General features: G+C 47.0%; 1 protein-coding gene across 1 annotated transcript; it reads right to left on the reverse strand.

The window, feature by feature from the left end:
• Positions 1 to 9,383: 9,383 nt before the first annotated feature.
• LOC136473630 (U-box domain-containing protein 27-like) lies at positions 9,384 to 11,113 on the reverse strand. Its single transcript, XM_066471278.1, has one exon. It carries the CDS (start codon positions 10,992 to 10,994, stop codon positions 9,621 to 9,623), a length of 1,374 nt encoding a protein of 457 aa, XP_066327375.1. The 5' UTR covers positions 10,995 to 11,113; the 3' UTR covers positions 9,384 to 9,620.
• Positions 11,114 to 11,367: the final 254 nt, after the last annotated feature.

Raw genomic sequence — 11,367 nt, forward strand, 5'->3', positions numbered from 1 at the left:
TATGTTATATTATTTCATTGTCACCGGCCTTTCTAGTTGGGGAAGGGAACTAATAGTTTTTTAGTGTATGTGACCCTTTGCTATAATGCTACATCAACTATTATGTGTATGTAGCATCTGCTACGTCAACTATGTGTTTGGCACATGACTGTGGTTTGTTAGATTCTTAGTTTCTGGTTTTATCTTTTCTTTTGAGATGCACTATTGCTGAAAAATCTCTGGTACGATTTTAAAGACTAACGGAAACTAGGATTAGAAGATTTGTGGGGTTTAAGTTAATTCAAAGATAAATTACTAACATGTTAAAGTTCTTCTCAACCTCATGGGCTTTAGTAGAAAAATTGGGTCATGAGGGGCCATGGCCCCTGCCAGTCCCCTACTGGCTCCATCACTACTTAAAGACATGTTCATTAGTGGATGATGGTGATCCTTTGTATTGGGTTTCATTTGGAGTCTTTGTGTATTTGGAATTTGAGGATTCTGTACTAGGGTTCAGTTTTGGGGGTTTTGCCTTGCTGGGCCTGGGATGCATTTGAAGATCTGCTTCTGAACTTCTCATCTTAGTTGACTGAACGTTTGATGAATTAAAATTGTTCAATAGTTTTCTGTTGTAGAATGGTATGCTTCTAATGTACCCAATGTGTTTATGCTTGTGCCTGAGAAATCTTAATTTGAGATTCTCACAAATTTAATCATTTCTGAAAAAAAGTTCATGGCCATCCTTATATAAATGGAATTGATGTGCACAAATGCTGATAATCAGAATATGCTTTCTATAGATTCATTGTAATGTATGTTATAGTGTCCTCTGCTTATGCAATTTGCTTGGGATGTGATACTGCATTTTTATGTGCCTCTTAATTGCACCGTACTGTATTTGTTTGTTTGCCATGGTAGAATTTGTCATCAAAAGTAGTTTGCATGTATCTAGATCTTGTCGTGCTCACATTATGGGAATTGCAAGCTCCTCTGCATGATAATTCTAGTTACTTCATTAGAACACATAATTGTATGTACCTGGTTATCTTTGCATTTGAATTATGTTGGTATCCAGTTGTGCTGGGGAGACCAAGAGCAAAGCATCTGTGAAATGCAATACTCATTAGCCACCCTCGACTGTAGGGTTAAACTAAATTGTGTTCAACTTACCATTGTGTCCATGCACCTTGCAAATATCTAGAAGTAACATGTGAGATTTTACTCCTATTGCTAAGTTCGGTGCTTGTTTGCTTTTTTCATTGATTGGCTGCTATGGGTCCTGATTTGCAATTTTTTTGAATGGCAATGGTAGACGCTGTCTTTCAATTAAGAGGAAAAAAGTTTATATACAATAATTTGGCATTAAGCTTCACCAAACAAGACGGGGCACAACTCCTTTTCTGAATGGGGCACAACTCCTAGGATACCCCTCCCCATAGCCAAAAGTGACTCCACCTTCTGATTTGCAAATTTGGCATTTTTTTCCCTAGTACCTTCGATAAATTCGAAGCCAACATGCTAGTGTATCTGACCATTGTAGTAAACTATAAGTTGGTGTATGTACCTAGCCTCCTCATTTTGTTTCTTCTAGAAGTGGACCAGCTAGTTGGAATATCCCGAGCTGGTAAAATAATGAGGAGTTCAATCCTAGACCTTCCTGAGGTAGTATCAATGCCTTTAACTCTGATGATGCAGCTTTATAAATTGAGTTCTCCTTGGTCTAACTATTTTGACAATGCAAGACAAGTTGCGTACTATGATTTATAAATAGACAATATCTCTTGGTGCTGCTATTTGGTCACATCATACACTCCTACTAAGCTAATGACAATTTTGACAATTTATTTAATGTCTCTATAGAATTTTATGCATATATATGTTTGTTAAGCAGCTGTTGTTTGGTGGATCTGTAGGGGTCTTCCAACCATGTGGAAGCAGTCAGCAATTTTTTGGCTAGTTTTGTCATCAGCTGCTGCTCTATGTTTGCTAAGCAGTTGTTGCTTTTTTTTTTATCAAATCTCCCCTCTCCTCTCATCTCCTTTGTTTTGCCGATGATGAAATTATCCAAGTCCATACATTATATGGAATATGAGCTGATGATCAAGAACTTGTGAGAAACTTGGCATCATTAGCAGCCGCCCCTAGATTACCTTCTCCTCTCTTCTCTGTTATGATTCCTTGATGCTCCAAGTTCATGATCAAATGAAGGTTGACATGTTTCTGATGCCTCTACTACTACTACTACTATCATTTTTTGATATATTGTTGTTTTATAGGACTACTTTAGTTTATAGACCTTTTTGATTTCTTATACCTTCTCATGTACCTAAAGCACACTTTCTTGCATCTATTAGAACAAAGCGCAAAATAATGTCGCGGACATCAGACAGTGCAGCCTGATGTCCTGAGCATGATGAGCAACCAACCTATGAGGAGCAAGCACTAGAGGACCAACTTACTCAGGAGTAGTTTGATAACGAGTTAGAAAAGGATCTAGAAGTGATGCTTACTCAGGAGCAGTGTGACGAGGAGGAAGGGGAACAGAAGAAAGAGTAGGAGAGGCTGTTGAAGGCAAAGAAGAAGAGGATGAGGACTTAGAAGAGGGATATGTAAGTCTCGAGGATCCTTTCCCACGTGAAGCCAGAAGGAGGCCAACGGAGGAAGATTTGGACAAGGATTTTGACCCGAACGAGGAGGTAGGGATAAAGCCTTAGCTTGTCAATTTTGCTAAAGCTTTGACTATATTACGTCTGCTAACACTTTGACCTGTCGTATATATAGGTCCCTCCTAAAACTCGGAAAGGACGACATCGACGTTCGCGACATCTCGCCGGACAAGACACAGTAGAGGAAAGCAGAGCAGAGGCAATAGCCACAGAGACAGACATTGAGGCCTCTGCTCCACAACTTCAAGACACAACCACAAACACGACTACCAAGCCAAAGAGGAAATGAGGGGATAGAAAAGCAAATCAATATCCAGATAAGGCATGCTTTGTGATAACGGAGGTCAGGCCAGCAGGGGAGATCCTTGAGCCAAAAAAATTCAGAGGACGATTCTGTAATGCGATCGGGGCCCCAGTAAGAGATAAATTGAACTCATCAATCCCTAACTAGAAAGAGATACTAGAGAAGAAAAATGATGAACTATGGGATAAGCAGCTGAAGCTCAATTTTAGATTTTCGGAGGGTAAGCAAGAACTAGTAAAAAAATGCTTTCAAGATCATGGGAGAGTCATTCCGACATTGGATGTTGGAGCTCAACAAGAAGTATATCCAAAAGGGGTTAACTCCCTTCAACGAGTTTAGCAACATAACTCCTAGTCAATGGGAGGAGCTCGTGGCTCAGAAGACTTCACCGGAGGCATTGGAGCTCAGTGCCCGTAACACCGAGCTGGCAAAGAGGGACAAACACTGCCATCATCTAGGCCTCGGTGGCTACTATGCCAAGGAAGAGCAGTTTAGGAAGATGGACGAAGAGGCCATAGCTTCTGGGAATATCGATGTGAAGAATTTGAAGGTACACTCAAGGAATTGGATATATGCGAGGAGTACAGAATCATCCGACGGTAATCTTAAGTTTGATAAGCCAGAGACCCAAGAGACAGTATTAAGGATACTAAAATATGTTGAAGACAAGGAGAAGGGCTCATTCAATCCTTTCAGACAGAGGGACGAGCTTAGCCTTGGCTTGGGAAACAACGAGCACACAGGTCGCACCAGGAGGCTAGGGAAAAGGATGACCTAGAAGCATGGATTCAAAGAGGATAGGCACATGTACAAGAAACATGGCATGGACCGGGAGGCTAATCTTAAGCTCCAAGTGAAGGCTCTAGTTGCGAAGGCGCTGGAGGAGCAAGGACTATCTACGGAGCCACGAATATTAATGACGCCGCCGGGAGAACTAGCATTAGTTGGCAGCCCTCTAAAAGTTTCTAGCAGCCAAGGTTCCACTGTAGCCACAACCCTCATCGATCGCATATGGGAACCAACTAGTTGCACCTTGGTGTTTCTCAGTGGCCGACAGAACATTGTGATGGAGGTGGCAGCGGGTGTGGCATATCCTCCCCGTGGCTTACACCACAATAATAAGATACCACGGGACTACACTAGGGTTATGGTGCATACCGTGAAGCCCGAGTTCATGCAGTGGAGGATAGACTGCGCAACTTCCGAGGGGCTAGTGTTACTCGGAGACATAATAGGGCAGTTCATCCTCTGGCATAAATGAGACATTATATTGACGGCTTCTTCACCGCCTTCCCCTCTCTCAAATTTGGAGCAAGTTGTTGAGGACAGGGAGATATTTTTACCATCTCATGACCACCACATTCCTGAGATGACACATTCTTCCTCGCCTCCTAGCGAGCATGTGCCTAATAAGCCACAACCTTTTCCAGCTCGTACCGAGCAAGTGCATGATGAGATGGCACAGTCTTCTCAACAAGCATAGCCGATACATAAACAACGAGTGCCCCTTGAAGAAGATGATGCACAAGAAGATGAGGACGTGTCTAAATGGGAACTTTAAAAGAAGCATCCAATCACCATAAGACCAATTTATGTTCCGATGAAAGATGTCTCGTCAGTGCACAAGTGGTATTCCCATGACCAGTTCAAGCCTAAGAACCAAGTTAAAAAAGTTCCATCACGGGCTTCTGAGGAGGCCATCACTAGCAAACTCTACCAAACAGCAAAGTAGTATCCAAATGTTGATGCCATCAAATGGTCAAAGGATTGCCCAAAAACATATGAAAGAGGCAAGCCCTTCCTAACAAACCAGGACATCTAGCGCCTATCACTTGGAATGAGAAGGTTCCATGATTGGTACTTGTGTGTTCTCTTAACGAGCATAGACCTCATACAAGCATGCTTCCCCTACCGGCATGTTTGGAAGCCTAGTCGAAAAAATTATTTTTGACTTCAATGACATGCAGATATGCTTTCACCTCGGAGCAATGGAAAAGAATCTAATTCGCACATGATGCCTGTAAGTCCTTGTCCTCCTGATATAATATGAATATAATCTTTGGATTTTATTGTAACTAACCCACGTCGTGATTTGTAGAATGCAAGTGCACATTGTAAAACAAATGCTAAGTGTGAAAGCCAGGTATATAGACCCTTAAGCTATAGCATAAACAAATTTTAATTACCCTAGATAGTAGAAACTAGATGACAAAGATCTAGCTGCTGGAAAGACCCTTCGGGAGAAAGAGGACATCCGTGTGAAGAAACTAAGGCAAGAATCCCTTAAGGTTTCATCATACATTGCCCTGGCTTTTAAAAATCTCCAACAGCACTCTACTATATGGCTACCATACAACTTCGAGTAAGTTCAACTCTATACTTAAAGCTTTGTTCGATATATTTTATTCGATGCAAAAGAGCTTATCTAGTTCTATGATTAAATCGATGCAACAACCACTAGATTTGTATAGGCATCGATGTCTAGAGGAGCTTGTCATGGGTCTTTAATTCAATAGATAGGGACCCGGTGACATACAAAGACTTCATATCGATTCTCAAGATGTATACATATTGACAATCCTCATTAGCGTATATGTTTGTATATATACTTGTAACGTTCACTTTTGGATACTAACAAGTTGTATTTGCTAAAATAATTTGAACATGGCATTTAGGTTCTATGCCAATAAACATCACGGAAGGCATGATCCGATAAGGAAGGAAAGGCTGGCTATAAAAACACTATGTACGATAAGTGTAACTTACTTTAGTACTCCATTACATGGCTGTCAAAAGCATTACTTAACATTTTCATATGCAAAATACAAGGTGCCCCAAGCAGAAGCCTAGGAGTGTACATTACGGATACTATGTATATTCTATGATGAGTAACACCGGTGTCTACAGGAGACACCCTTTAAGGGTAAGTTTGAACCTCTTCACCCGTAGTATAAAAACTTCGCACATGGTATGAACTACTAAACCAAAACTTGTTCTCTTGTAGTGGAAAGAAGAGAAAGAAATGAAAAGAGACCCATACAAGGATGACCAACTCTTAGAGCTCGTCGGCGACCTTTGCAACTTTATATTGGACTAGATTATACACGTCAAAGGCACCTACCATGACCGAGATTCTGACTTAGGTAGAAATCCTCAGTACCAATACCTTCATGAGACTAAAAGGCTAGCTCCAAGCCATTGATGACAATATGTATGGAATTTGACATTGGTCTTACCTTGTGGGACACCTATGCCGAGCACCATAGCCACCAAGGTGCCACCCTTGGCCCACCGGTGAACTCGCCGTGAGCGCACGAAGCCATAGAGCCTCCTAGCAGCCCTGCCTATCCACCCTAGTGTGAGAACACGCGAGCTCGTCGCCGGCGAGGAGCGCCGCCGTGGGATAGAGAGGAGAGAGAGAGCTGCTGCGCCAATGTTGCCCCGTCCACCCAGTGCATCATGTGCCAGAGAGAGGGGAGGGAGAAGTGGAATGAATTAGACTTGTGAATTATGTCTATTTAATGATGGATTGTATATTATCGGTGCAGAAAGTGACCAACAAGTAAATATTTATAGTTTTACCATACGTTGTGATCAGAGGTGGCCTAGCACTCAATGACACATGGTTTATACTAGTTCAGGCAACATGCCCTACATCTAGTTTGAGTCTGTCGGTGACTTTATTCTTGAGCCCAGATGCTCGAAGTTTGCTGTGGGGTTACAAACGAGAAGGAGAAAGACGGTGGGTATAAGAGGTCCGGTCGGACTCCGGTCGGAAGGGCCGAGAGTGACAAGAGCTCCGCTATGAGCTAAGTGTTTGAGCGTGTGCTCGTAGTTTGAACCTGGTGGTTCTACTGTTGTGTGCCAATGAACTTGATCGATCTAATGAATCTGGAATGACTTGAATCTATGTTGGGAGAGAGCGCATCCCTTTTTATAGATGAAGGGGATAGCCTTACAAGTGAGAGGGAGAGAGTATGTATGCTTCTAATCCTTGTTGCCCACGCTGATGGGTATAGGATGATGGTAGATGCCCACAACACTGTTGGATGTCAGATGCATATGGAAGGTTGTGTTGTCTTCTTCGGGTATGGCAAACATCGACGCCTGCCACACAGTCGAGACTTGGAGGCATGTAAAGGGGTTTTACCATGTTCGCCTGGTACGGTAAATGTCAGCACCCACAACACTGTCGATGCCCAGCGGCATGTGGGGTGAGCCTTACCGTAAGGAAGTTAATGGCGCCCACAATACTATAGGGAAAATGTTGGCGCCTACAACACTATTTGGGCTTTGTCGTGCCAGAGAGGTTGCAGAGTACTGTTGTTGCAGGTGCACAGGATATGGGCCCTGGTATTGCGGTTTGACTTGTGCGCCCTGCCTTCCTTTCTTCGTTCGTTTCCTGGTCCTTACCGAGCGGGCGTCCCCAATCGGTTGGTTCTAGTCGGCTTTGATTGCGCCAGTCGAAGAAGAGCAGTGAGCAGGGATTTAGCGCACTCCCGGTCGGAGACGCGGGTCGAAGTCGGAAGTAGTGCTTTGGCCAGGCCTTTCGGTCGGAGAGGCCGTCTAGAGACGGGTTGATACCGCAGCGAGCGCTCCGGTCGGAGAGGTGGGCCGATGTCGTAAGATGGGTGCCGTTCCTCCTCGGCCAGATCTTTCGGTCGGTGATTGGATTGCCTTTCTAGCCTGTCCTTTAGATACCTGGGCCGGCCCACGAGTTGCGCGTTGTCTGCTTGGGCCGAGCCTCTGTTGGGAAGCCGGTCTGCGAGGGATCCTGGGTTTATGAACCCGGCATATATATTCTTATAAATTGGACTTGTAATTGTAGTTTATATAATACTCTTGTGCTTGTGGTCAGATTTGAATTATATATATATATATTTGAATTGTAAATTTGAATTTTTTTACGAAAAAATGAACCGCCCCTAAAAACATGTATTATAGGGGCGGCTGTAGTACCAGCCGCCCCTATAAATCGGCGATTTGTAGCCACGCTTTGATAGAGGCGGCTGGCTAAACCGCCCCTATAAACACCTATGAGCCGCACCTACAAAGCCTATTTGCAGTAGTGACATTACTCAAGCGTAATGTACCGTGTGATGTATCATCCTTCCACTATTTTGCTATAATTGTTCATTACAATACTGTGCAGGAAACCGGCGAAAGACAAATTGGCGTCAACCCTAAGTTCGGCCTATATACAGGACAACATTACAGCGTATTGTATTATACGACCTCTTTTCATGTGTCGGGTTAGGCAGTAAGTAAACGTGCTTCTTGTTGTTCTTGCTCTTGTGAATTGTTTTGCTTTCCCGGTGTTATTTGACTAATGCTTTTTTCTTTGGAAGATTTTGTTTGACTAATACGTACTAGGACTAGTTGCTCTCCGACGACGACGGCCACGCGACGTGGCAATGCAATAACATACGAGACATGAATCTCATGGTTCACGCAGATTATTATTTGATCATCATAGTCAGACGCTATGCTTCGGCTGCTTGATTTTGTGATTCCTTTTTCCAATTGATGATGAATTCATGATCCTCGTTGTATCATTAATAATATATGATGAAGTCCGTCAACCCTGCCCCCTCTTTCCTGAGTCAGCTTCCTCGCATGCTAATCTGCCGACACCAGCCCCGGTCAGACGGACAGCTGATGACCATCCGGCTGTCCGACGCAAATGCAAGACTACTACGTTCATCAACGTGTTGGCCACTTCCTTTGCTCGCCATCGGACCGACCCGGGTATGCGGTTGACTGGTTCGTATCGTTGCTGGTTCATGAAGAAATATTACTGGCTGGTTTGTGTGAAAGAAAAATACTGTTGTCGGGGTATATTACCAAGCATGTTAGTGGGGTACAAGTTTGGATGTCAAGCAATCGGGACTCGTGCGAGCCAGGTTTTGACGTCTTCGACCGTTATACTAGACTAGCGCATGCGATACGAGGCATGCAAATTGCATGTTTAGTTTGCCGGACGGACTGATCACTGATGCTGATCAAGGTTTTCATTATCGGAAATAAAAAATTATCGGAGGTCATAGATAAATAGAATAAGCCGGATATATCGGAAATATCATACCAAATTCAAAAAAAAATTCAAATTGTTTTGAAAAAAATTCGTAGAATTTGACTTGAAACTATTATTAAGCTATTAAACATCACTTGTTCACAGATAAAAACAAGAATAAAACATTATAGTGTGGGACCATCGCACGACTGAATTTGGGTTGTCTGTGTGGGAGAAGGAAAGAAGGAAAAAATTTGGCCGATGTCAAATTTTATCGGACCCCGTGGATAGAACGGAAATTTCAGAAATTTCCGTGAATTTCGGCCGATAAAAAAAACCTTGACGCTGATCCAACATCAAAACCTCGTCGCAGCATTTCGCCAATTGCATGTAGTAGAAGGGCTAGTAACATGGTTCACGATTGAAATTTGAAACGAAGAGTGATTTCCCCAACAGACAAGCTGAATTTCTTTCTTTCTTTCTACCAAAATTCTCTACCCATGTACAAATTTGTGTTGCTCCAATAGAAGCGATTCTTTTTTTTTTCCTGCTCTATGTACTTCCACTGAATCAAAATCAAGAAATGGGAATTGGAAAAGTGAATGAAACAGAAAAATGTGAGTTGGTTCCCCTGTTGCATCGCCGACGCCGAACAGGATCAGAAGGGCATGATGTGGCTGGTCTTGGAGTCGTACCCCGCGACGCAGCTCTTGCCGTTCACCCGGAAGATCTTGAGCAGCTCCGACGCCATCTGCCTTGTCGCCGCCGAGCACCCGCTCTGCATCAGCAGCAGAAGCTTGGTGAGCCCGCCCTCGCACGCCGCCGCGGCCTCCACGGCGCGCCGGTCCCGGTACCGGTGGCACACCGCCCACAGCACCGACACCGCCGCCTCCACGCCGCCCATCCCGCCCTTCATCATCTTGGACACCACCGCGGGCACCGCGGTCCCCGCCGACTCGCACACCGCGGCGCGGCCCTCGGCGCACCCCACCGCGGCTTCCAGCACGCGGAGCGCCTGCCTCGTGGACCCGGCGTCGTCGGCTTCCAGCACGCGCACGGCCGCGGGCACGGCGCCCAGACGGACCATCTCGGCGCGGGCGCCGCGCCGCGTCGCCGCGATAGCCGCCAGGCACGACAGCCCCGCCGCCACGGCCTGCCTGTCCAGGGTCAGGCCGCCGCCGCCGCTCTTCTTCTTCTTGTCGTCGTCCGCGGGGCCCACGAGGCGGATCAGCTCGCCGACCAGCTCCTCGGACTCCGCCACCGCCGCCCGCGCGCCCGGGACTGCCGACGCCGCCGCATTGTGGAGCAGCGACTCCACCAGCCTCGCCGCGTCCACGCGCGCCTCCAGCGAGGTCCCGCTCCGCAGCACGCGCGCCAGGGCCGCGGCCGCGGACGCCGCGTCGGCTACCAGCGCCGCGGCCACGCGCCTCTTGCTCTCCTCCTCGATGCAGTCGGACGCTGCGATCGCCGCCAGCACACGCACGGCGGCCTCCGCGGCCTCCCTGTCCGCCGACCTCCGCAGCAGCACGGACGCCACGGTCTCCGCTGCGCCGCTGGCCCGAGCCAGCGCGTTCTTGTCGAACTCGTCCACGTCGTCGTCGGAGAGGAAAGCCGCGAGCTTCCGGAGCGGGGGGCAGGGGTCGGCGCCGGGGTCAGCGACCCGGCGGAGGAGCTCGGCAGCGGCGGCGGCCGGCGTGGGCCCGACGGCGGACGCCGCGGGCGGTGAGGAGGACGAGGAGGAGGAGGGAGAGGAGGGCGCGGCCGTGGACGCCCACAGCGCGATGAGGCGGCGCAGGGTGAGGTTGGGGACGAGGTCGGTGGAGGGGAGCGGGAGCATGGTGGCCGGGCAGGTGGTGTTGCCGGAGTCGAGCCAGCGCTCGATGGAGGCGCGCTCGTAGGTGACGCCCGTGCAGAGGCTCACGGGGGAGCGCATCACGTCCAGCGAGATGGGGCACCGGAACAGGTTGGGCACCTTCACCTCCAGGCCCTGGTACTCGGCCGATAGCCGCCCATTCATCTCGCGCCTCCCCATGGATCGATCCAAGTGGATTCCTGGCTTTGGTGCTGTTGGTCCTGTCCGTCTGCAATGCGGTGGGCAATGGCGCTGGGGGCAGAGAGAAGTGGAGGCGAGGGAACGGAGAAGAATGGGAAAGCGTCGAGGAAACAGGGGAAAGGGGCCACTGGTATTATAGGCAGTGGTGCTCTTTTGGTTCCACACCCTGTAGTACTGCTGTATTTCGGAAAGGGCCCCGCTGGGTGTTGCTGCTACTGGTGGCCATTTCAATTTTCCTTGATTTGAAAGGTACGAAAATTGCCCAGTTAGCTTGAACTTTTGAACAAAGGAGTCCGGCTTATCAGTTATGGTACAGTGTTTTTCCCTACATAACAAATCAGCATCAGTCGAC

The sequence above is a fragment of the Miscanthus floridulus genome, chromosome 8 (genome assembly GCF_019320115.1).
Source record: "Miscanthus floridulus cultivar M001 chromosome 8, ASM1932011v1, whole genome shotgun sequence".
Lineage (NCBI taxonomy): Eukaryota > Viridiplantae > Streptophyta > Magnoliopsida > Poales > Poaceae > Miscanthus > Miscanthus floridulus.

Excerpts from the sequence above, each read along its gene's own strand:
- LOC136473630 (XM_066471278.1), bottom strand. The coding sequence starts at position 10,994 with ATGGGGAGGCGCGAGATGAATGGGCGGCTATCGGCCGAGTACCAGGGC.